Here is a 24,062-nt window from a genome sequence, read left to right as displayed (position 1 = left end):
AGCCCTAAACCATACAGAGTTGACTCCCCCCCTATTTTAGTTTCATTCTTATGTATATACAGGAGAGTGATTGCCATATTCACCCATGATATACGTAATCATTGTAACAAGATGATCCTTAAGCATTTATTTGAACTAAATAACCCAAAAGTTGATTTGCTTTCTATACTAATATGTCACAATGACCACAAGGTATATCATAAGGAGTCTCCTTGAGAAAGCCTAGAGCGAAACGTGCGTCAAAGTCCTGGGGTTCCTATTGATATGGTGTCCTCTGTCTTATGGAAAGTTTGATATTTGGTATATGCAGTTTATTTAAATATTGAGTACGCATTCAGTTGTTTAATACTATTCCTATATTGTGTTGTATATTTTAGATACAGATTAATATATTTTTCCCCAGAGTGTACAACACTATTTATTTAATACCCTTTTTCTGATAAGATAGTAAAGAGGCAATTATACAAAACAAAGTTCATGAAGAAACTTAATATGTAAAATACTAATTTTATCTTCACGTATCAATAAAATTATATATTAATGATATCGCTTGTGGTCATTGATTTTTTTCTTTGGGTGTATAGCTTTCTAGACTGGGAGTAATGTGATCTACCTTTATTAAATCTATACAAGATCTACTATGTCTTTCTTGTGCAATAGTGTCCAAAACTGGGCACAACACAATATATGTGGTCTGATCAGTGGTCGGTAAATTGGTAGAGCAAGCTTCGAGTCATGAGCAACTGTGCCCGTATTAATGCACCGCACAATCTTATTTGCTGTGGAAGCAGCAGCCTGATGGGGTATTTTCAACCTCTCCCAGGCACTACTCCTTGTCTGATAGCAACCCCGTACTGATGGCCTGAAATTGAGCGCTCCAATGGTCTTAAGTACTGCAAGGATCAGCAAGCAGCATCTTTATCAACGGGGAGTAATCGAGGAAAGTTTGGGAAGAGGTGTGTAGTGGCTGAGAGGAGAAGGAGATGAGTAGAACTTTTGCTCCTATGCTACAACATATGCCCAAGAGCCATTCTATAGAAGTGAATGGATATGGAGAGGAAGCAGGTCTGAGTGTAAAACGACCAGATAGCAAGTGCATATATTGACCCCTTTGGCAACAAACAATACGTTATAGCCCTATTCTTCTGATGATAAGTGGAAACCTCTGACATTAAGTTCCTTTGACAATATGTTGTGCAGATGGGGATGTCTAATGTAAACCACAGAAATCATACATAGATTAAGCCAATAGAATCGTGACATTACTTTACCAGCTTGGGATGGCAGAATTAACATGTTTAAATCATACCTCTCTCAAAATAAACTTTTGATTTTCAGGCACGTTTTGGCCATTTTCCCGGCACAAGAACATTGTCAACTGGTCAGAACCTTGGTCTACGGCTACACAACCCTCAGGCTGTCGGGTGTTGTATCTGATCTCATTAGAAGAAGAGTATTCAAAGAACTGAAAAATACAAAGGGAGAATTAATGTATAATTTTGAGTTCAAGATACCAATTTCTGTTTTAATATAAAACCATCACTACATAGATGAAAATACTACATAATCATATTTATGCATTTGGGTATTATGTGAAGAAAACAATGATATATTGTATTATATATGTATTATAATATATCACTGTGTATGCACACGTGTGTAATATATAGGCATACACATTTTCCATAAATTTCAACTGAAAGCCAAATATCCCTAACTTTTTGTGAGGTGTGTGCATATATATATATATATATATACATATACATATACACTCGTGTGTGTGTGTGTATATACATTATATATATATTATATTATATTATATATTTTACACACACATATAAACCAGTTAGGGATATTTGGCTTTTGGGTGAAGTTTATGGAGAACATAAAAACTTCACGCTACGTGAGATTTTATCATGAAAATAAGGCATTTACGTAGAAGCATGCAATGGTGATTTCCTCATCTCCAACAATTTATTAAAACAAAAGCCAAAACACAACAGTGGTTATTATACCCTCCAAAATGTCAATGTTTCAATAACTTTTCATATGGCCCTGAGCATCAATTACAGCTCGACAATGACATCTCATGCTTTTCACAAGTGAAGTTATTGTCTGTTGAGGCATGGCATCCCACTATTCTTGAAAGGTGGTCCTCAGGTCATTGAGGTTCTGTGGTACAAAGTTATAAGCCTCTACATGGCGACTCAGCTGATCCCATAGGTTATCTATGGGATTCAGGTCTGGAGAATGTACAGGCCACTCCATGTGAGGTACCCCAGTCTCCAGCAGCCGTTTCTAACGAGGAGACCTCGATGAGCTGAAGTTTTACCTAAAAGCCAAACTTTTTTTTTACAGTAGCATATATTCTATATAGAATTGAATTTCTGTTTGTTCTTCATGCAGGGCCAAAATAACTGTACCACTCACCAAAATCACTCACAACAGCACCACATTTCACATACAGGCATATTATTATTATAGCGCCATTTATTCCATGGCGCTTTACAAGTAAAAGAGGGTATACGTACAACAATTATTAATAGTACAAAACAGACTGTTATAGTAGGAGAGAGGACCCTGCCCGCGAGGGCTCACAGTCTACAGGGAATGGGTGATGGAACAATAGGTGAGGACAGAGCTGGTTGCGCAGTGGTCTACTTGACTGAGGGCTATTGTAGGTTGTAGGCTTGTTGGAAGAGGTGGGTCTTGAGGTTCCTCTTGAAGCTTTACACTGTAGGGGAGAGTCTGATATGCTGAGGTAGAGCGTTCCAGAGTATGGGGGAGGCACGGGAGAAATCATCAGGTGTGTTAGAAGCTTTTTGAGCGTTGTTAGCTCTCTAGGACCTATCATTCTCGACATTGGCCAAAAAATGGAGTACAAATATTAATTTATGACCAAACGAGGCCCAATCTGCACAAAGTTGGCAAATAACTCAATTAGGCACTTTGGATAGTTTTACACCAGGTTTCAGCGCTTTAGGACATACCATTCTCTACATATTCAAAACAACATGGAATACCAAAGAAATGATTAATTCCAATCTCTTCAGTATACTACTAGAGAGAAATCAAATTTCTGTGGAGAACAACTTAAAAAGGTTGGTTTTATATTAGTGACAAATACATTTTTGTAACTACACAACCAATTAAACATAATAGACCTGTGCAAAGCCTGCGTAAATATGTATTTATGAACATAAAACGTATCTGTCACCATAAATGTGTAACTTTGCGTTCTTTTCTCGTACCTGATTCTGCCCCATTCCATGGCAGGGGTACAGAATAATCTTTTGTCCAGTGACATCATTCTCACTAGGAGGATTGTAATCAAAGCAGAAGTTGGCCATTCCCTTATTTCTGAGCTGTGGATTAGAAGTTAGAAATTTATTGATTCCCATACAACTTTAAAAAGAATTGCTTTGTCTTTATTTTTCCTAGTTTTGGAACGGTCTTTGGAAGTGTAAAAATCTAAACATTTCTAGTGTAAAGTGTACATTTTATTTCTGTATTACATTCCTCTCTGTGGCATTATAGTCAAGTTTTAAATTTCTGTTAATATACATTATAAAGTCGATACCATTCTGTTAATATACATTATAAAGTCGATACCATTGTACTATGGTTGAGTAGTAATCTGATATTAAAGAGTCAACACAAAATGTGTTAATCTATAATGTAGGCTGCTTCTAATAGTATGTGGCTTTCAAGCCTATTAGCGGTGTAAGGGTCACACATTAGAAGAGAGCAGAATGCAGAACTGGTCCTTCATCTACTAACTACTCCATTACAGCTAGTTTCCTGTGTTGCCAATTATTCTTTACTAATTTTTTCTTCATTTTTGAAAGCTAAATCAAAGTGACTAAATGTGCCACAAAAAGTGCACTAGGATACTGATCTAATGAAACCCTCTCTAACAGGAGAAGGGTCCCCAAAACCATTCCCCGTCCCTCCGAGCCAGAAGGCCACAGCGAGGGCCAGAGACTAGTATCCTCTCTTATCCGAAGCCCAGAAAGGCACAATCCTGCTCCTACCATCTGCCCTGGCTACCACCAAACGTGACAACTGGAAGCCATCAACTGTCGACTCTCCTCCCGAGAGAGAAGAGTCTAGGGTTCAGGAGGGAGCGGAAACTAAGGGTCACTACTTTTAGTAGTACTCAAGACATAGCGATCACCTTATTACTATACATGTTGAGACAGCTATAAGCAGTGGGATCCTATCTAGTACCATAAGACATAATGCCATGCTGCCATACTACAATTTCAATAGGTTTAAAACCTTACCATCCCAAAATAGCCTGGATTGTCATCAGGAACATGTAGCTCAGGGTAAACATTTTCCAAAAACCACTTGAAAGGTTTACACTGCAGTTTCTTCCTTAGTTCTATTCTCTCTGTCACATCTCCATAAGGCTCCTGAGAACAAAAACAAAACAAAACAACAAGTGGATGAAACCACATAAAGCGGATCGGTCGGTTCATTTGCGCTGCACTATCTGACATACTATTTTATTATTATTATTATTATTATTATTATAGTGCCATCAATTCCATGGCGTTTTACATGTGAAAGGGCAATACATAAAAGGGACAAGTACAAAAATCATAAACAATACAAGGCACAGACTAGTACAAGAGGATAGAGGTCCCTGCCTGTGAGGGCTTACAGTCTACAAGGGATGGGTGAGGATACAGTAGGCTGGGTCTATTGGTCTCTCTGACCCTGCACCAGACAGAGGGAAAGATTTTGGGGATTTATCATTCTTTATTTCCATGTAAAAATATAATTTTAATATTACATAAGTATTGCAAAAAAGTACTGTATTTTTCGGACTATAAGATGCACTTTATTCCCCCAAATGTTGGTACAAAGTGGGGGGTGCGTCTTTTAGTCTGAATGTAGTGCTGCAGGGAATGAGGGTGCTGCGGTGGAGCGGGTCATCTGCGGCACGAGCAGGCTGTAGCAGCCTGCCGTGACCACGTGGACCCGCTCATTTAATATGCACGCCCATCATCCCGCCCATCATCTCTCAGCGCTGAAGCCGGCGCTGACAGGTGGGCGGTATGATAGGCGAGGGATAAACAGCCGGCCTGAACGACCATCCCTGGCAACTACAGCCTGGAGTGATCATGTGCGGCTGTATTCACTGCCCCCCGTGCATCATCATCCGTGCGGGGTGCAGTGAATCAGTATGTTCACCTGTCACCGTTCCCCTGCAGTATCGCGATCTCCTCCTATCTGTGCCGGCAGCAGCTGTGTGTGAAGATTAGCGGTGCTCACAGCGTTGACGTCATCGCTGTGCGCATGTGTCCACACGTGGCCACCGCCGGCACAGACAGGAGGACATCGCGGTGCTGCAGGGGAACGGCTCCACTCAGGGCGCTGCTGCAGACACAGACTGAGGAGCGATGCTGCAGGGAGTGAGGTAAGGTGAGTATGAATGTTTATTTTTTTTTTTATGTGCCACAGGATGCGGGCCGTATACCAGGATGGGGGTGTATAGGAGGATGAGGGCATATAGCAGGATGGGGGTATATTATAAGCAGGATGGGGGTATATGAGCAGGATGGGGGCGTATAGCATGATGGGGGCGTATAGCAGGATGGGGGTATATTATGAGCAGGATGGGGGTATATGAGGGGGGTATATAGCAAAATGGGGGTGTATAGCAGGGTGGGGGTGTATAGCAGGATGAGGGCATATAGCAGGATGGGGATATATTATGAGCAGGATGGAGGTATATGAGCAGGATGGAGGTATATTACTGTATGAGCAGGATGGGGGTACCGTATATGAGCAGGACGGGGGTACCGTATATGAGCAGGACGGGGGTATATGAGCAGGACAGGGGTATATGAGCAGGACGGGGGTATATGAGCAGGACGGGGGTATATGAGCAGGACGGGGGTATATGAGCAGGACGGGGGTATATGAGCAGGACGGGGGTATATGAGCAGGACGGGGGTATATGAGCAGGACGGGGGTATATGAGCAGGACGGAGGTATATGAGCAGGACGGGGGTATATGAGCAGGACGGGGGTATATGAGCAGGACGGGGGTATATGAGCAGGACGGGGGTATATGAGCAGGACGGGGGTATATGAGCAGGACGGAGGTATATGAGCAGGACGGGAGTATATGAGCAGGACGGGGGTATATGAGCAGGACGGGAGTATATGAGCAGGACGGGAGTATATGAGCAGGATGAGGGTATATGAGCAGGATGGGGGGTATATAGCAGGATTGGGAAACTTTTTGGTATTTGATGGTTCGTTATTTCCTTTCTTTCAAGTGACATAACTTATATTTTCAACCACATATCGCAGCCTTATGAGGGTTTTTTTTTTTACGGGACAAGTGCTACACTTTGAATGATGCCATTAATTTTACCACTGAAAAACAGGAAAAAAATCCAAGTGTGACATGATTGAGAAAAAAACTGCAATTCTGGCTTAGTTTTTTTGGTGTTCTGTTTTATGGCGTTCATTGTGCAGTAAGAATGACCTGGAAATAGGATTCTTCAAGTCATCATGATTACGAACATACAAAACATGCATCATTTTTGTTTTGTTTTTTTCCTTTAAGTGTTGAAGAAAAAATTGCAAATTAGTAATAAAAAAAAAAATGTGTATGCGCTGCCACTTTACAAGACTTGTAATGTCTTCATTTTTCAGTAGATGGGGCTGTGTGAGGGCCTGCTTTTTTGGGGTGACCTGATGTTTTTATTGATACCATTTTGGTTGAGCTATATCGTTTTTTTGGCTTACTGCATTTTTTTCCAGAGCTGTGATGAAAAATAAAATAAATAAATTAAGAGGTTTAATTTGCTTTTCTTTTTACAGTTCTTGCAAATTTGTGTTATTTCAATTTATATTTTTGTAGATTGGACTTTTATTGACACACAATACCGCCTTGTTTTTTTGCTTGTTTTTTTTTTTTTTTTAAATCTTTCATTTTAAATTCAGGAGAAGTGGAGTAATTCAAATTTCATGTTTAATATTTAAAAAAATATATTTTTAGACTCTTTAGAAGACCTGAACCTGCAATCGATGATATATAGCAATACTACAGTATTGCTGTATACAGAATGGTCTCCTATGAACACCTGGACAGGTTGGCACTCACAGGTGCACCATTATGACGGGCACGGGAATCTTCCACAGGCCCCTGGCTGTCTTGGCAAACTTTTGGCACATCACATAGGGAGCGATGGGCGGAATTTGTGTGAGGAAACATATTTCCCTCCCTGTTTTATCACAGGAACATGTGTCTCTGCTGCATCATCATAAAACAATTCACTGTATAAACAAAATGTTTGTTTTGTTTTCACCTCTTTATAAATAAGGAAAGATTACACATAAATCAATTCACAGACATAAGCGCTAACACAGCCTCCGGAGCTCGCACGTCACTGACTCAATTTATAAAGGCAGCTCAGCAGAGAAACACTTACCGTAAATAGATCCAATTGTGGGAACCATTATTATCAAGGATCTACTGATTAAAATATACTTTGTTTTCAGGAACCAAATGAGGCCCAGAGATTGCCATTTAGGCATCAGTACATTAGAATATACTTGGCCTTCTTTATTGTCAAACCTATTGTGAAGATCCAGATTTGTATATTATCCAATCATTTTTCCAATACTATATTTATATCAGGCATCTTACCAAGCGAGCATGTGGATTTCGGTGGTAGTAAAGCTCTTTATAGTCATCCATCCACACTTCAGCTGCTCGCACACTGTTGGCTAGTGCTTTACTACGAGAGTATGGGGCTTGTTTGGGAAAGACATGTCCCACATGGGAACATGGGTGAACTTCAAGTGTCCCACCACACTGCCAGATCTACAAAGAATAAAAGATGGTAAAATGTATATACACATTTTTAAATCAAATTTTACCATAAAGGTCCTACTTGAGGAAAAAAAAAAAAAAAGTGTATTCCTTACTCTAAATGAAAATTCAAGATTTTCTCCTCCCCATACTTCCATTCCAGTATCATAAGTTCCTAGATATTCAAAATACTTCTTACTCACAGAGAACAATCCACCAGCCATAGTTGGGGAACTAGAAAAGAAATTTCATGCACATAATAGCAGCAAATATTGTGTACAAAAGACAAAAAAAAGCGTTAAAAATGAAATCTTATTACAAAAAGACAATGCACATCAATATATTTCAGTATCTTACCGTGTAATATAGAGCAAGGTGTATGTAACGATTAGTGATGGGCGAACCCAGATTGTAAAAGTCAGGTTATTTGCGGTCACAGCTGGAGGTTCCCATGGTCCTCCACCTGTGATTGCAGGTGTAACCTGACCTCAGTAAAGTTTACGGAGTTCACAGACCTGCATCTCCTGGCAGAAAACCGCCGATTGTTTTGCTAAGAGATGCAGATTTGGTGGTGAAATTTTACACAATATTCCTGCACCCAATCTACACTTCTTGGCAAAAGTCAGAGTTCATAGAAGGAGCCCACGGAGCCCTCAAGATTTGAAGAGTATTTTTGTGGAAAAATAGACTAAAAATCACACCTTAGCACTGCATGTGACTTGTTTCTCCATACAGGAAGGGTCTTGAAGTGGTCATCACCAATAAAGGCTTTTGTTTGAAGTATTGAATACATTTCAGTAAGTGTTGAATACTTTATTCCTTTCTTTTTGATGGGTTCTTACTAAAATCCATGTCAATAGCACCTTTAAGTGCTATTTCATGAACACCTTTATTTGGTCTGTGTTTTACATTAGTATTAAACCAAAACCAGGAGTGGGTAATAAATACAGAAGTGGTGCACATGTTTCTATTATACTTTTCCTCTGATTTTTTCTGCTCCTGATTTTGGCTTACAAATACTCATGTAAAATACTGACCAAACGTGTGAATGTTACCTTAGAAATATTTTTACTTTGAAAATTGGTGATATGTTCAATACTTATTTCACATGCTGCATACATATACACATATATTATATTACAGTGGGGAACAAATAAAAATTGGGGTGCCACAGGTATTAGGCTTGATTGTTGGTATATTCAGCCCTCTAAATCAGAATATGTCATTCATTTTTTTGCAGCAGCGCTACTTTTTGAGATAACTTACAGTTGCTCACACATGAATTTGGGAATTTTTTCCTTGACAAGTGTATTCATTATAGAATCAAAGCTGGTCTGTAAGGTATGTGACAAATAATTGCAATTAAAAAAATAATATATTAAGGTATTAGTTAACCTCTTAACGATCGTGGGCAGTAATATGACATCCTAAGCGGTCATAGTCCAATCCCCCCAGCTGCTGCCGGTAGCCGGCAGGGATCCGCGCACATGTAAGCTAATTTGTACAGGTGACATGTGTGCCTTACAGGCACGAGTGGAATCGCATTCCGCCCGTGCCTTGTTAACCCCTTAAATGACGCTGTCAAAATGTGATAGAGCTATTTAAATCCCCAGGGCGGTAGATCTGTACTCACCAGCCTCCATCGGCGTTGCAGTGACGTGATCACTGTGAGCCGATGGTTGTTATGGTAGCACAAGGTCATGTGATAACTCCTGTAGCTAGCATGTGTCACTTCCTCTTTCACCCGGTTGGCTGCTGCCAGTGACAAGAAGTGAGTTTTTCTGCTAATCTCAGGTGTGCAGCTGTGATCAACAGAAAAGAATGAGCAATCAGACTGCTGATCCTTATAGTCCCCTAGGACTATACAAAAAGAAAAAAAAAAGTTTTGAAAACTTAAAAAAAAAAAAAAAACTAAAAAAGTTCAAATCACCCCCCCTTTTGCCCCATTGAAAACTAAAGGGTTAAAAAAATAAAAAATATACTCATTTGGTATTGCCGCGTTCAGAAATGCTTGATCAAAATATAAAATCAATTAATCTGATTGGTAAACGGCGTAAAGACAAAAAAAATCCAAATGCTAAATTTTGTTTTTTGGTCACTACAAATTTTGCGCAAAAAGCAATAACAGGCAATCAAAACATAGCATCTGCGTAAAAATGGTACCATTAAAAATGTCAGATCGAGATGCAAAAAATAAGCCAACGCTGAGACATAGATGGTTTTTTTTAACCCTTTAGATAAAAGTAAACCTATACATGTTTAGTGTCTATGAACTCGTACGGACCTGAGGCATCCCACTGACTCATAAGTTTTACCATGCAGTGAACACGGTGAATAAAATATCTCAAAAACAATCATGCAATCGTACTTTTTTTTTGCAATTTTTCTGCACTTGGAATTTTTTTTTGCTGTTTTCCAGTACACTATATGGTAAAACTAATGGTTTCATTTAAAAGTACAACTTGCAAAAAACAAGCCCTTATATGGCGAGATTGATGGAAAAATAAAAAAGGTTCGGAAGAAGGGGAGCAAAAAAAAAAAACAAAACAAAACTAAGAAACGGAAAAATCACCGGGGGTGAAGGGGTTAATATGTAACGGATCATCTGTGATTCTGTACCGACTATTGGTGGCATGTTACACAATGGTAACACATATGGATGAATCCCAATAGGTCACTCAATTAAAAATGACTGAAGGGCAAAACTCAATTGCTCTAGTCCTACAGAAAATATAATACCACGATCACCAGTGGCCCAATCTGTGTGGGTCTAAAGATGGCAAATACTCTCCTAGGACAGCAAAATGAATACATTAAAGGGTGCTTTACACGCTGCAACATCGCTAGATAGCACCCGCCCCTGTCGTTCGTGCGACATTTGGTGATCGCTGCCGTAGCGAACATTATCGCTATGGCAGCGTCACACGCACATACCTTTTCAGCGACGTCGCTGTGACTGCCGAAAAATCCCTCCTTCAAGGGGGAGGTGCGTTCAGCGTCATAGTCATTATCTCCGCCCCTCCTCTGCTATTGGGCGTCACTAAGCGGCCGCCCAATAGCAGAGGAGGGGCGATATAAGCGGCCGGAACATGCCGCGCACCTCCTTCCTTCCTCATTTCCGGTGGACGCAGGTAAGGAGATGTTCGTCATTCCTGCGGTGTCCCATATAGCGATGTGTGATGCCGCAGGAACGACAAATAACCAGCGGCATGCACCACCAACGATATTATGAAAAGGAGCGACGTGTCAATGATCAACGATTTTTGACGTTTTTGCAATCGTTGATCGTCGCTCCTTGGTGTCACACGCTACGATGTCGCTAACGGCGCCAGATGTGCGTCAGCAACGACGTGACCCCCGACAATATATCGTTAGCGATGTTGCAGCGTGTAAAGCACCCTTAGGTCTCCCAGTTATCTCTGGGATAGTAGATAAAAAAAATGAGTTGGGTGAGAAAACAGTGGCCTCTGTGAGAACACATGGTAGTAGGAAAAATGAATGTAATTGCAGAAGCATTGGTTAACAAAAATAAGATCATTTTACCACCACTGTACATCAAATTAGGTTTAATGAAGCAGTTTGTAAAGGCCCTAAACAAAGAGAGAAGATGCTTTGCCTACATCTGCAGAAAATTTCCAGCACTGACCATGGAGAAGCTAAAAGGAGAGTATTTTTGATGGCCCTCAAATCAGATGAATCATGAAAGATAAATAGTTCAAAGAATCATTGAACCATGCTGAGGCAGATGCAAGGTCTTCATTCACTATAGTTGTACAGAATTTGCTTGAGAACTATAAAGCAGATAATTCCACTGAACTAGTTTAAGACTGGTGGATTATAGCTGTCATATTCCAGCCCCTGAAGACACCAATCGCATTATTGTTGTGTATTGTGAATAATGTCCTGAGTCTTTTGTGATTATGCAGTGAATTGTAATGTAATGTGATATTTTGTAATGTGTTCCTGTGATACGTAGTGTTCATGGTGTGATGTATAATAAGGTGTAATGTAAATTAATTAATGTATGTATGTGGTAATGTGATGCATGGTATTTGTATAGGAAGTTGCCAGACTTTACGGTCAGCAATAGTTAAGCTTTGGGACTTGCCCAGCATGGGATGTGTCAAATGAAAGGGAAAGTGACTGTTCGTTCAAGAGGAGTCAGTGAAGTCCTAATGAGCAAAAGTGACAGATGTATACTCACTCGGTCGTGAAGATCGCATAGTGGGTGGTTTGGCAAAAAAGGAAGTTGAGAGGAGATGGAGGGTGATATAGTGTTGACAGAGACAGAGTTTGAACAGTGCTGAAATGAGAGATCAATCCTCGTATTGAGTGGTCCCCAACAATAGGATGCGGAGGTCAGGACTCTAGTGGCCAGGCCCCTTAAACGTTAAGGTACCCGGTTAAACTTAAATTGGCGTGGGCACATAGTCTACTACTCAAATGGTTTCCCTCTAAACATCCAAGAGCACCAAGCCTTGATTTGGATAGGATGGGACCCTTAAGGAGACTGGACATGGGACTGTGGGAAGGGAAGATGACCATCACAGTGTGTGCTGCAAATCTGGACTGGTTGCGTGAGAGGGAGACTCACAGGACCAGTTAAGCGGGCTTTACACACTGCGATATCGGTACCGATATCGCTAGCGTGCGTACCCGCCCCCATAGTTTGTGTGACATGGGCAAATCGCTGCCCATCGCGCACAAAATCGCGCACCTCCATCACACGGACTTACCTGTCCTGCGACGTCGCTCTGGCCGGCAATCCGCCTCCTTTCTAAGGGGGTGGGTCGTGCGGCGTCACAGCGATGTCACACGGCAGGTGTCCAATAGAAGCGGAGGGGCGGAGATGAGCGAGACGTAAACATCCCGCCCACCTCCTTCCTTCCGCATTGCCGGTGGAGGCAGGTAAGGAGATGTTCCTCGCTCCTGCGGTGTCACACACAGCGATGTGTGCTACCGCAGGAACGAGGAACAAAATCGTTAATTAGAAGATAACGATTTTTTGTTTTAGGACGACCTCTCCGAGGCAAACGATTTTGGCCGCTTTTGCGATAGTTTTAGGTCGCACAAAAGTGTCACACGCTGCGATATCGTTAATGACGCCGGATGTGCGTCACTAACGACGTGACGCCGATGATAAATCAATAACGATATCGTAGCGTGTAAAGCCCCCTTTAGATCTGAAGCAACCCAGTAGGAACTTGAACTGTGGCTGATACTGCTGTACAAAACTGTAACAGGCTGGAAGTTATATTCCTGCTATCTGGAGTGTGAAACTGTTAGTTCAGAATTAATTATTGCATAAAGTTTTGTTTGAAAATAACTGTTTGTCTCCTTGTGCGTACGAGTCATCATCTGGTTTTGGCTAGCCGACGTCACAGGTTCACAGCCCACACGACAAGTTCACACACCCAGCCAGGACTACTAATCTGATGTAGCGTGCTGGGGTGTAAGGAGACAATCCCTCTCCCATAAAGTAGAAAGAATGATATCTTCTTTACATCACCTTGGCTGTACAATGAGTATCAAGGAGCATTATCTCCACAGCCACTTGGATCTTTTCCCAGAAAACTTTGGTAACCTAAGGGCCGTTTTACACGCTACGACATCGCTAGCAATTGCTAGCGATGTCGAGTGCGATAGCACCCGCCCTCGTCGTTGTAACGATATGTGGTGATCGCTGCCATAGCGAACATTATCGCTACGGCAGTGTCACACCCACATACCGTCCCCCTGTGTTTGATATGGCCCCCTATGGATGGCACACGTCCCCATGCTGCCCATGGCCCCTATGGATGGCACACGTCCCCCTGTGTTTGATATGGCCCCCATGCTGCTGCCCATAGTAAAATAAAAAACTCTTTACTTACCTTCTCCAGTACTGGCCTCCCGTATCTCCCTCCGTGCTGCTGAGCTCCTGCACTTCTTGGTTCTCGGTGCCGGTCATGTGATCGGCACAGCAGAGTTACATCATCTCTGCGTGCCTGATCATAGCGGCAGCAGGGAGACCGGGGAGAGACGTTGGAGGAGGTAAAGACTTTTTTATTTTACTATGGGCAGCAGCATGGAGGCCATATCTAACACTGGGGGGGGGCATGTGCCATCAAAGGGGCGCGCAGGCACATATAATATGCCCCGCTCCCCTAGCCCATCACTGCGGTGCGGTTTCAGCACCACTGCGATGGACAGCGGAAGTGCATATTATATGAGCGGGAGCAGGAGATCTCCCACTGCCTCTTGCAGCCTTCACCAGCCTCCAGAGCTGCCCCCACCTCCCCTGGGCCCTGCAGTATATAATCCGTATATTCTGATTATAAAACGCACCCCCTACTTTCACCCGAAATTTGGGGGAACAAAAGTGCGTCTTATAAAGCGAGAAATACGGTACATAGGGTATAACACATCTCATTAACTAAAGCTGATAGAAGAAAAAGAAAAGCAGATTTAGAATCAGCAACAAAAAGTGGCCGAAAAACAGGTTAAATATCTCAGACACCTATTTTCTTGTTCCCCAATGATTATATATATATATATTATTATTATTATTATTATTATTATTATTATTTATTTATATCATACATGATATATATATACATACATACATACATACATACATACATACATACATACATACAGGTGTCTAGTCATGTGGAATATATAAATATTTATTTTATGAAGATACGGCTCGTACATAGTCTGGTCATTTCTGTAGTAACATATGGATGCAAAACCTGGATAATAATGAACCAAGACTGAAGAAGAATCAGCGCCTTCGAAATGTGGTGCGGGAGAAGGATGTTATCAATACCATGGATGGCAAAAAGAACAAATAAATCAATACTGGAACAAATCAAAACAGACATGTCACTTGAAGCAAGAATCACCAAGTTACGCCTTCCTTACTTTGGACACATTATACGAAGAAAGCTATCACTGGAAAAGGACATCATGGTTGGAAGATTAGAAGGAACAAGTCAAAGAGGAAGACCAGCAACTCAATTGCGTAATACTATCAAAATAACATCAGAGAAGAGCCTAGTGGACCTATGTGGGCTTGCACTAGATCTTTCTTCCAACAGTGTTAATCCATCAAGTAATATTGAAAAATCTAGAAGGGATGGATGGATCGATAGAGAAAAATGAAACATGTTTAAAGCATCTTAGATTTATTATAGGACAGTTGCAATGTACCCACCTAATGACATCAATGGCAGAACGCCTGCGTTTTTGTTCTCGCTCTGGGACTACATGCCAAGTAAAGACAAGTCTCCAATCAAGTCCTCCAATCTGAGGCTCTCCAGAATTGCCCAGATATTGAAAGGTATTCCAGTCAATCACATCAATTACAGGGCACACCACAGCAGTTTCCTTTTCCCTGATCCTGACAAAAAATAAAAAAAAAAAAAATGTTGAGATACAGAATCAGAATTCATTGAGCAGATTTAGAAAGCTGAATGCTGCAGTATTCACAAGCATTTAATATTGACAACTAGGCATTTATGTAAATAGGTGCCAATCTGCAGTACACTTGAACGGCCGCAATCAATTAAATGGAGGTGTGCGGTACACAGCTCTGCCGCCGCTGTAGCTCTGCCTTAGGATCACAGATATCAAGGTAACCTTTTATTCAACTTCCTACTTGTCATAAAGACGTCTTATGAGGCTGATCCTACTGAGCGTCCTCTTAAAGTATTGATTACCTTGGGCTGTTTGACTATTTTTTGTTATACGTATCCATTTTCAATGCTTAATTGCCCATATTCCTTATGGTTTTGCTCAAACATTTAGCAGTAGTGATAGGTGAACCCAAAATGTAACCCTAGTGTCCATGCACGCACTCTGGACTTCTCAGAGAAGTCTGTGTTAGGCCCTGTGCGCATGCTGCGTTTTTTGCAACTTTTTTTTATGCAGTTTGTTGCTTAAAACTATATGTCTTTCTCCCAGCAAAGTCTATGAGAATTTAGAAATGCTGTAGACACGTTGTTTCTTTTTTCCTTACAGTTTTGGGTGCAGAAAAAAGAAGCAGCATGGCAATTCTTTGTCTGGTTTCTGACCTAAATTTTAAGCCCTTCCTGATTGATTTTACAAATCGTGATGGGAAATCGTGATGTAAATTGTTTTTATTAACCAAGTGCATCAATACCACCCAGAGTTTCCTGAGAACTCTGGGCCCGGAATTGAGGTACCTTTGAACCTGTGCAGGTTTGAGTCCGCCCTCAAACCTGCGCAGGTTCAAAGGTACCTCAATGCCGGGGCCCAGAGTGCTCAGGAAACTTTGGGTGGTATTGATGCACTTCGTTAATAAAAACAATTTAAGGAAAAAGAAAGAAAAAAGAAAAAAAAATACAGCAGGGGCGCTATACTTACAGAATCTCCAATGCGGCTGTCACAATGCTCCCGCAGACTCTTATTCTACTCCCAGGGCTGTTTATTAGCCTCATGCATAAGCACGGCTTTCCCCACCCACCGGCGTCTGTGATTGGTTACAGTCAGATGCACCCCCAGCCAGCGTGACAGTGTCTGACTGCTTGCGATCACAGACCCTGTCTGTGGATCTATATTGTCCTGTAAAACTAAATAAATGAAAAGAAAAAAACATTGGCGTGATACCCAGCTATGTTTGAGCATACGGCTACAGGCTGCAGCACCCTGTTGTGTGGCTATCTTGGCTGTGTGTCAAAATAAGAGGAACCCCATGCTGCTTTTTTTATGATCTAAATAAATAATTTTTAAAAAACACGACATGTGGTCCCCCTCAATTTTGATACCCAGCCATCAATAAGCTGACAGCTGGGGCTGGTACTCTCAGGCTGGGGAGAGCCATGCTTATTGTGCTCCCTAGCCTAAAAATAGCAGCCAGCAGCCATCAAGGATTGTCGCATCCATTAGATGAGACAATCCCAGAACTTTACTCGGCTCTTCCCGATTACCCTGGTGCGGTGGCAATCAGGGTAATAAGGGGTTAATCGCAGCCCACAGCTGCCACTAAGCTCTAGATTAGCAATGAGACCCTCCCCTTTACTAATCTGTAAGTGAAAATAAAACACGGAAAAAATCCTTTATTTGAAATAACATCCAAAAAAACCCCAAAACAACAACACCTTCTTTCACCCCTTTATTAACCCCCAAAAGACCCAGGTTCGACGTAATCCACACAAGGTCCCCCGGCGATCCCGCCTCTGCTACATCTGAAATGACAGCGTGTGGACATAGAATATGACCGCGTGCTGTAGCTTTCAGGCAGAGAATGAGCCATAGTGGTGACATCACTCAGGTTATGTTATGTCCCCGATCGCCAGGCAACGCCGTGTTCCTGCCATGGATAGTGCTGGTGATAGGAGAGAAGTCGGTGCCTGTGGCTCTGCTGAGCACAGGCTTCGCTCATCCACTAGGCTGGGTTTCCCTGAAACCTGCAGTATCACTGGCTGACTGTAGGTGTTGTGTGTTTTACAGCTGAAGTTGCCATCATTCACCTGCAGCTAATGGGAAGACACCACACCCTTCTTATTCCCCCTCCTGTCATCTGACCACTGCCAAAGATAGTCTGTATTCCTGGTTCCTGTGCTGTTTGTATTTTGATTCCTGTGCGCTGACCTTTCTTGTGTTCTGACTACCCTTCTGCCTGTCGTTTATGTACCTCGCTGCCTGATACGGATTTGACCTCTGCTTCATTTGCTGATTATGTCCTTGCCTGCCGATTCTGTCCCTGTTCTGCAATTCCTGGTTTGACCCTGCCTGACGACTACTCTCTCGGACTGCAGCCTTCCACAGGTAGTTATCACCTTGTGCCCTGTGTAATACCAAATCCCTGTATAGGGGTTAAAGGGTTTCAGGGTACTAGGGGTCCTGCTTGGTGAGTGGCTTCCCTCTAGCCTGTCCATTACAGCCCGTCTGAGTCTGTGGATCCAGGCAGGCATTACAGGTTAGTTGTGGTCACAGCTGGAGGTTCCCATGGTCCATCACTTGTGACCGCAGGTAACTTGACCTCAATGAACTCCGTGACCTCACCTGAGGTCAGGCTACCTGCGGTCACAGGTGGAGAACCGTGGGAACCTCCAGGTGTGACCGAAAATTCACCTGAGTGATATCACCGCTGAGGCTCAGTCTCTCCCTGAAGTTACAGCGTACGGTCATGTTCTATAGCCGTAAGCTGTCACTTCAGATGTAGCAAAGCCAGATTAGTCACAGTTAATAAAGGGGTGAAAGAGTGTGAGTTTTTTGTATTTTATTTCAAATAAAGGATTTTTTTAATGTCTGCCCTTATTTCATTTCACTTACAGATTAGTAATGGGCGGTGTCTCAGACGGCTCCCATTACTAATCTAGGGCTTAGTAGCAGCTGTAAGTTGCCATTAACCCCTTAATACCCCGATTGTCACTGCACCAGGTCAATTGGGAAGAGCCGGGTAAAGGTCTGGGCATTGTTGAATCTAAAGGATGCGGCAATCCTGGGTGGCTGCATCCTGCTATTTTTAGGCTGGGCGGCCCAACCAACGGATATAATATTAACAGATATAATATTCATAGTTACTGAATTGCCTTACAGCTGTCATACTGCATCCGGATCAGCTCATTAAACCTTATGAATATGCACTGCTTCACCAGACCACCTTCTGTGACAACGTCTGTGATTGATTGTAGTCAGACTGCCGGCGTCTGATTGGTTGCCCTCACACTAACCCTCTGGGTCCCAGGGTGGAGTGTAAAAGTAAATAAATAATTAGAAAAAAATGGGTCAACCCTGGTGCTTAACCAGCTCATCCTGCTGTGGAGTAGTGGCAATCATGGTAATATATGGGGTTAATAACAGCTTTGATTTGTAAAAAAAAAAAAAAAAAAAAATCAGCTGCCAAAAAGTCCTTTTAAGTCCAGTCGGACTCGGTGAACCCGAACATCTGTGGATTCACACAACTCTATTCAGAAGTCATTGGTGGTGTCATCGCTAACCTAGTTATTGTAGTATCTTGTGTGTCTGATTTGCATGTCTCAAATTATTTTTTTTTATCATTGTCGATGATAAAACTATATTTTTATCTATTTTTTAAGCATTGTTTTCTATAGATATTTTTATTGTGCTTTGCAACTTTATTACTAAATTCTAAGATACTAATATAGGTTTGGTATCATCATCTTAAATAATTAAAATTGCAAAGTGATTGTAAAGTTATTTTTTTTTTTTATAATTACGGTAGTTATAAAAAAATATGCTTTGTTCTCAAGAACAGGATTTTTAATTTATTTATGATATGATTATGATTATTTACAGTTCCTTGCCTAGGGACATAAAAGATGCTGATGGTCCAAACTGCCAATCAAGCAGCCTCTCACAGCTCCCCAGAAACCAAAAAGCTGGAAACTTCGTGAATGTTGCACTCCAGAAGACAGATAAGACACACCCTTTAAAATGATATATTGTGAAATCTGTTCATTCATCTAAACCATTGTCTTACCAATATCACTACCCTAATAAGATAAAATTATTTTACTTCTCTCCGACCCTAGAAATACTAAATCAGTGAACTAACATTTGTAGGTTTTATAACATTCCAGATGTTAACATACCTTTCCATTAATGGTTCCAACCAGCCTATGTGGCATTCACAATGGCAATCAAGAAAGGTCAAAACTTCTCCTGTTGCTTTGGAAGCTCCAAGTAGTCGTGCTCGTACTAGACCTTCCCTCTTGTTGGCACGGACTAATCGCACCTTCTTCAACTTTGAGATATGTCTTTCTAATGGCTCCTTAAGATGATCTAAGAGCATATTGAATGTATTAATATTGATAATAAAGAAAATTTAATTTCACTTTTTTGCCACCACTTCATATTTGCATCTACAGACACAATTTTACCATGTCACTAAATTTTACAAATGGTCACGTTACAGCTAGTGTGCTCTGCTAGACTTCTTAACAATTAACTGTCTAACCACGCCCTCACCATTGAAGGACAGTTTTCTACCTACATTATGCATAGGCAGAAAGATGCCAATCAATTATGGGGGAGAGGGGATAGCTAGAGGTCATAAATATTGAGGCGCTCATTATTGTATAGACTAGAAGAGATGCCTCATATAAAATAGTCCTCTCAGATGTAACAGCATAAACCTAGTGACAATCTGACTGCATGTACCAAAACTAGTTAAAAATCAAGTTCAAGAATGCCCAAGGTTCACCGATACATGTCCGGAGTTAAGGCTACCTGCGTCAGTCTAATAGAAGAGGTACTTTAGCACAAAATTGCCTATAAAATAAATGATGATGGGCAATAATCAATTCAGAAGCACAGCGTAGGGCAGATATTATAATGCTCCTGAATAAAAATACACTATTATTTTTAAGGGGATTGTGTTGGGATGTGCTGGGGGAAGACTGGAGAACATGGAAATCTTCAGACTAGCTGTGTATGTAAAAGTCATAATGGTGTCAGGATAAGATGAAGAAAAAAAGGACTCCAATCAGAGACAACTTCATCTATAATTGACACAGAAGTAAATGTTTATTTGTGATACCGATTACATCTTATTAGGTCTGTGGTTCCTGTATGGTCTGCCGATGACTGATAACATACTCTGAGTTGTAGATTCATGTGATACAAATGTTTATGGGTCTGACCTGACATTACAATTGATGTAGCATGTACTGATGGTTGTTCTGGTGCTGAATTAATGTACTAATGATTTTCCTGGTAAATGTATTCCTGTAAAGATAGTGCTTCTGTTGATGTATTTCTGTACTGATGGTTGTTTTGGTGATGTTTTCATGTACTAATGAGGGTTGTGATGCTGAGTTTCTGTACTGACGGGGACTTTGGTGATGTATTTCTGTACTACTGGTGGTTCTGAAGATCCAGTCCGTGGTGTGGATGACAAGGTGCTTTATTTATGGGTTTCGAATTGAAACCCCACTTCTTCCTCAAAAAAGCTCCTCATGTAAGGAGCATTAAAGGGGTTGTCCACGTTTGTGATGAAAGACTGCAATCACTCTATGCAACTGAAGATTTCTCAATTCTAACATTGCATGCATTATATGCTGTAAGGATTCTCTGGTGCCGGCTGTGAGAGTTGGAAGTCACAAAAACACAAGTATGTGATTAGTATACATGTGGTTACATGCTCACTATACATGCGTGGCAGACTCAATACAAGTATACTGAGTGAGGCCAGACACATCTGGTTGGAATGTGGGTGGTAGTAAGCAAATCGCATACTTGTGCTCATATGACCGTTCACTCTTGCTGCCGGCATGGGAGAATCCTAAAAGTGTGCAGTGTGCGCGCTGAAAAAATTCAGAAGCCCACACCTGGACTACCCCTTTAGTTATAAAAGTAAGTATTGTATCAAGCCCAATCCTAACAGTGTGTAATAGTTATTTATATATCAGGATTCCGCTCTGCTTGCTGATTCCAGCAGCCATCACATGGACACTACACTTCCATGCGCTTTTCATACTTAAGGTCACGTGACAATCTGCTTTTCTCAATTTTTCACTTAAAGTTTAGGCAGGTCCCTCATCAGCCACTTCTTCCACTGACATGCATTGATGTAGACAAGACCTCATTGTCAATCCCCCTCTTTTTTTCTTGCCACTATAAGGGAAAATGTGAAGGAAATGCATGTCTATTTCTAAAATGTGTTTTACAACTGCAAGGATCACTAAAATACATTTTAAATTGTGTACAACTTTCTAGAATTCATGGCTTACAGGGCCAAAAACACAGCTATTCATTTTAATTATGTCCTCGATCTATATTTCTGCCCCATACCCTCTGAGTACAAAGGATGAGTGTTCATTTCATCCAATAAATCAGCTGAAAGAAGTTGTTGTTACAAAATATTTTCCTTATTCCCTCGAGAGCTGTGGCATAAAGGGACTAGGTGGAAGGTATGTTAGATGTTTTACTGACGGAAGTGAACGTCCACAATGTAAAAAATTAACTGTGGCAGTGGCGGAGGAGCAGGACTGTGCAGAACTCTGACCTAAACTGATGATGTCGCTGTCAGAGGTAACACAATCCTGCTGGGAGTCAGACAAGTGATGTGTCATATATTCAATAATGTTCTCCACTTTCTCCCTACTAATATTTTTTTTCGCAGGCAAAAAAAGGACAATTGAAACTTGAGTTTGGTGGTACTATTCCCCACTCAACTTGTGGGAAGAAAGCAGCTAGATGGGTAATCTGCTTTGTATTTTCTCTCACCTATCTGTGCACATAGATGAAATAAAGTAGCGAGTGCATATCTACTCCATGTGAAAAAAAAAATATTTTATTTTACCTTACCAAATGCCATGTTTTACTTACTTGAATTCATTTTTGTCTTTCAACAACAAAATAAGTACCGTATACATCTAAAACGCAAATGCATCAACAGGCAGCAGTATTGGTGTGGCGTATACACACGTCAAATTTGGTAAAACGTGCAAAAAGAAAAGTTGTTTGTGACACACTTATTAAAGGCCCAAGCCTAGCACTCCTCTAGTATTAAATTAATAAGTGCACATTTTCCTTTTCCAATATATAAACATATATACTAATAAAATGCATAAGAAATGTGGGGTATTTAGTTAACAGCAATGTTCAGAAAATGAACAGGAACCAATTAAAAGCATTTTCTTTCTTTATTTATTGCGATTAAAGGGGTTGTACCACAAAAAGTACATTTAAATCAAGAGATTGTGGAATAAAAATAATTTTGGACTGTTTGATGTATTAAAAAATGTTCCTGTGCTGAGATAACCTTATATATGTGCCCCTGCTGTGTACTGTGTAATGGCTGTTTCTGACTGTACAGGGACATGGTCTGATCATACCACATCTCCTGGGCAGGGGAGGACGCAAAAAGTAAACAAACATTACAGCACAAGATCACAGATGCTGCTTTCTTTGAAATAAATAATTTTTAAAAATAGGCAGGGAAATGTTTTACCGCACAGAAAGAATCAAGTTTGATCCTTTGCTGTAATGTCTTTCTACTCTATAGCCTCCTCCCCGGTGTGTATAATTATTTTATATTATATAAAAATGTATGTGTACAGTTCGTGACGCCTCCCACGGGTTGTGGTGATGATGGACACCACCGCTGCGGTGAAGTTACGGGGGCTCGTCCGAGATCGGTGTAGTGGCGCAGCTTGGTGTTAACCCCTCCGTGGGTAGTGGTGGTGTGTCCCGGGGCCCGGTAGTGAGGTTGCAGGGTGCGGGGTTGCGGTGCGGTGCAATGCGATGCCCGAGGGCACTGGTGTACTCACGATTAAACCACACAGAGTCACTGGTAAACCAAACGGGGTGACAAACGGGGCCCGCAGCCGGCTGCAGTTTCTCCAGATCGGTTGGTAATGTCCGCCTTTCTCCTGCACCTGTACGTGATCTTCGCTACTGTGCCTGGGCACTCGTAGCGCGCTCCCCGGCGTATATGTGTCGGAGGAGCCAGTTTGCCCTCAGATGCTGACCCCTTGGATCTCTGGCCTGTGGTGGTGGCTCCTATCCGGACGGGTTGGGCTGTTGCCTTCAATCGGGACTTAGGTGGGAATGAACCCCTGAGGTCCAGACCGCAATCAGTTGATTTGACTATGGTGGTGGCTTATAGCCTAGTTCAGGGTCTGAGTACCCTGCCTGGTGCTCCGGTATCCAGTTAGCTCCCCGGTTCGGTTCCGGCGGGCCACTACCCTGTCCCGGTCCCTTACGGTTCCGCTGGTCGTATTCCCGGTCTCCTGCAGGCGGCCACTACCGTCTGCCTGCCTGACTGATCTAGGGTCCTAGGCTCCAACCCAGGCCCCAAGCAGAACTGACTCCTCTCACTCCTCTCTCCTAACTTAATCTTCTTCTGTTTTCCTGCCTCAGGCCAGCAGACTCCTCGGAGGGCGTGTCTATCCGCCTGACTCCGCCCACCAGGTGTGCCCGTCTGACTCTGAGGGAGGCAATCAGGTCTTTTGGTTGACTGATGGTACCTTACTGGGGTGGAGGTGTATGTGGTGAGTGTAATGACCTGTGACCCCTGGGGTGTCCAGGGCGTCACATATGTGTACACACACACACACACACACACACACACACACAGTTTTTCCAAAAATAAGACCTCCCCAAAAATAAGCATTTTTGGAGCAAGGCTTAAATATAAGCCCTGCCCTGAAAATAAGCCCTAGTCGCGGTTCAATAATGAAGTGTCCATGTAGATAAAAAAAAAACCGCAATCATACTCACCAGACCACAAGCAGGAGGGCCTGCA

The 24,062-nt window shown here is 41.8% G+C and overlaps 1 protein-coding gene across 1 annotated transcript in view; it reads right to left on the bottom strand.

Annotated features, from left to right (window-relative positions):
* Positions 1-24,062, bottom strand: part of LOC142243239 (polypeptide N-acetylgalactosaminyltransferase 12-like) — an 87,585-nt gene that overhangs the window by 1,809 nt on the left and 61,714 nt on the right. The window contains exons 3-9 of the mRNA XM_075314919.1: positions 19,405-19,594; positions 15,039-15,224; positions 7,957-8,074; positions 7,676-7,852; positions 4,287-4,418; positions 3,252-3,365; positions 1,310-1,465 (exon numbers count right to left, since the gene is read on the bottom strand). Of these exons, the coding sequence (XP_075171034.1) occupies positions 1,310-1,465; positions 3,252-3,365; positions 4,287-4,418; positions 7,676-7,852; positions 7,957-8,074; positions 15,039-15,224; positions 19,405-19,594 (1,073 nt within the window). The remainder of the gene's footprint in view (positions 1-1,309; positions 1,466-3,251; positions 3,366-4,286; positions 4,419-7,675; positions 7,853-7,956; positions 8,075-15,038; positions 15,225-19,404; positions 19,595-24,062) is intronic.

The sequence above is a fragment of the Anomaloglossus baeobatrachus genome, chromosome 6 (genome assembly GCF_048569485.1).
Source record: "Anomaloglossus baeobatrachus isolate aAnoBae1 chromosome 6, aAnoBae1.hap1, whole genome shotgun sequence".
NCBI lineage: Eukaryota > Metazoa > Chordata > Amphibia > Anura > Aromobatidae > Anomaloglossus > Anomaloglossus baeobatrachus.
This window is presented reverse-complemented; position numbering and strand designations above follow the sequence as displayed.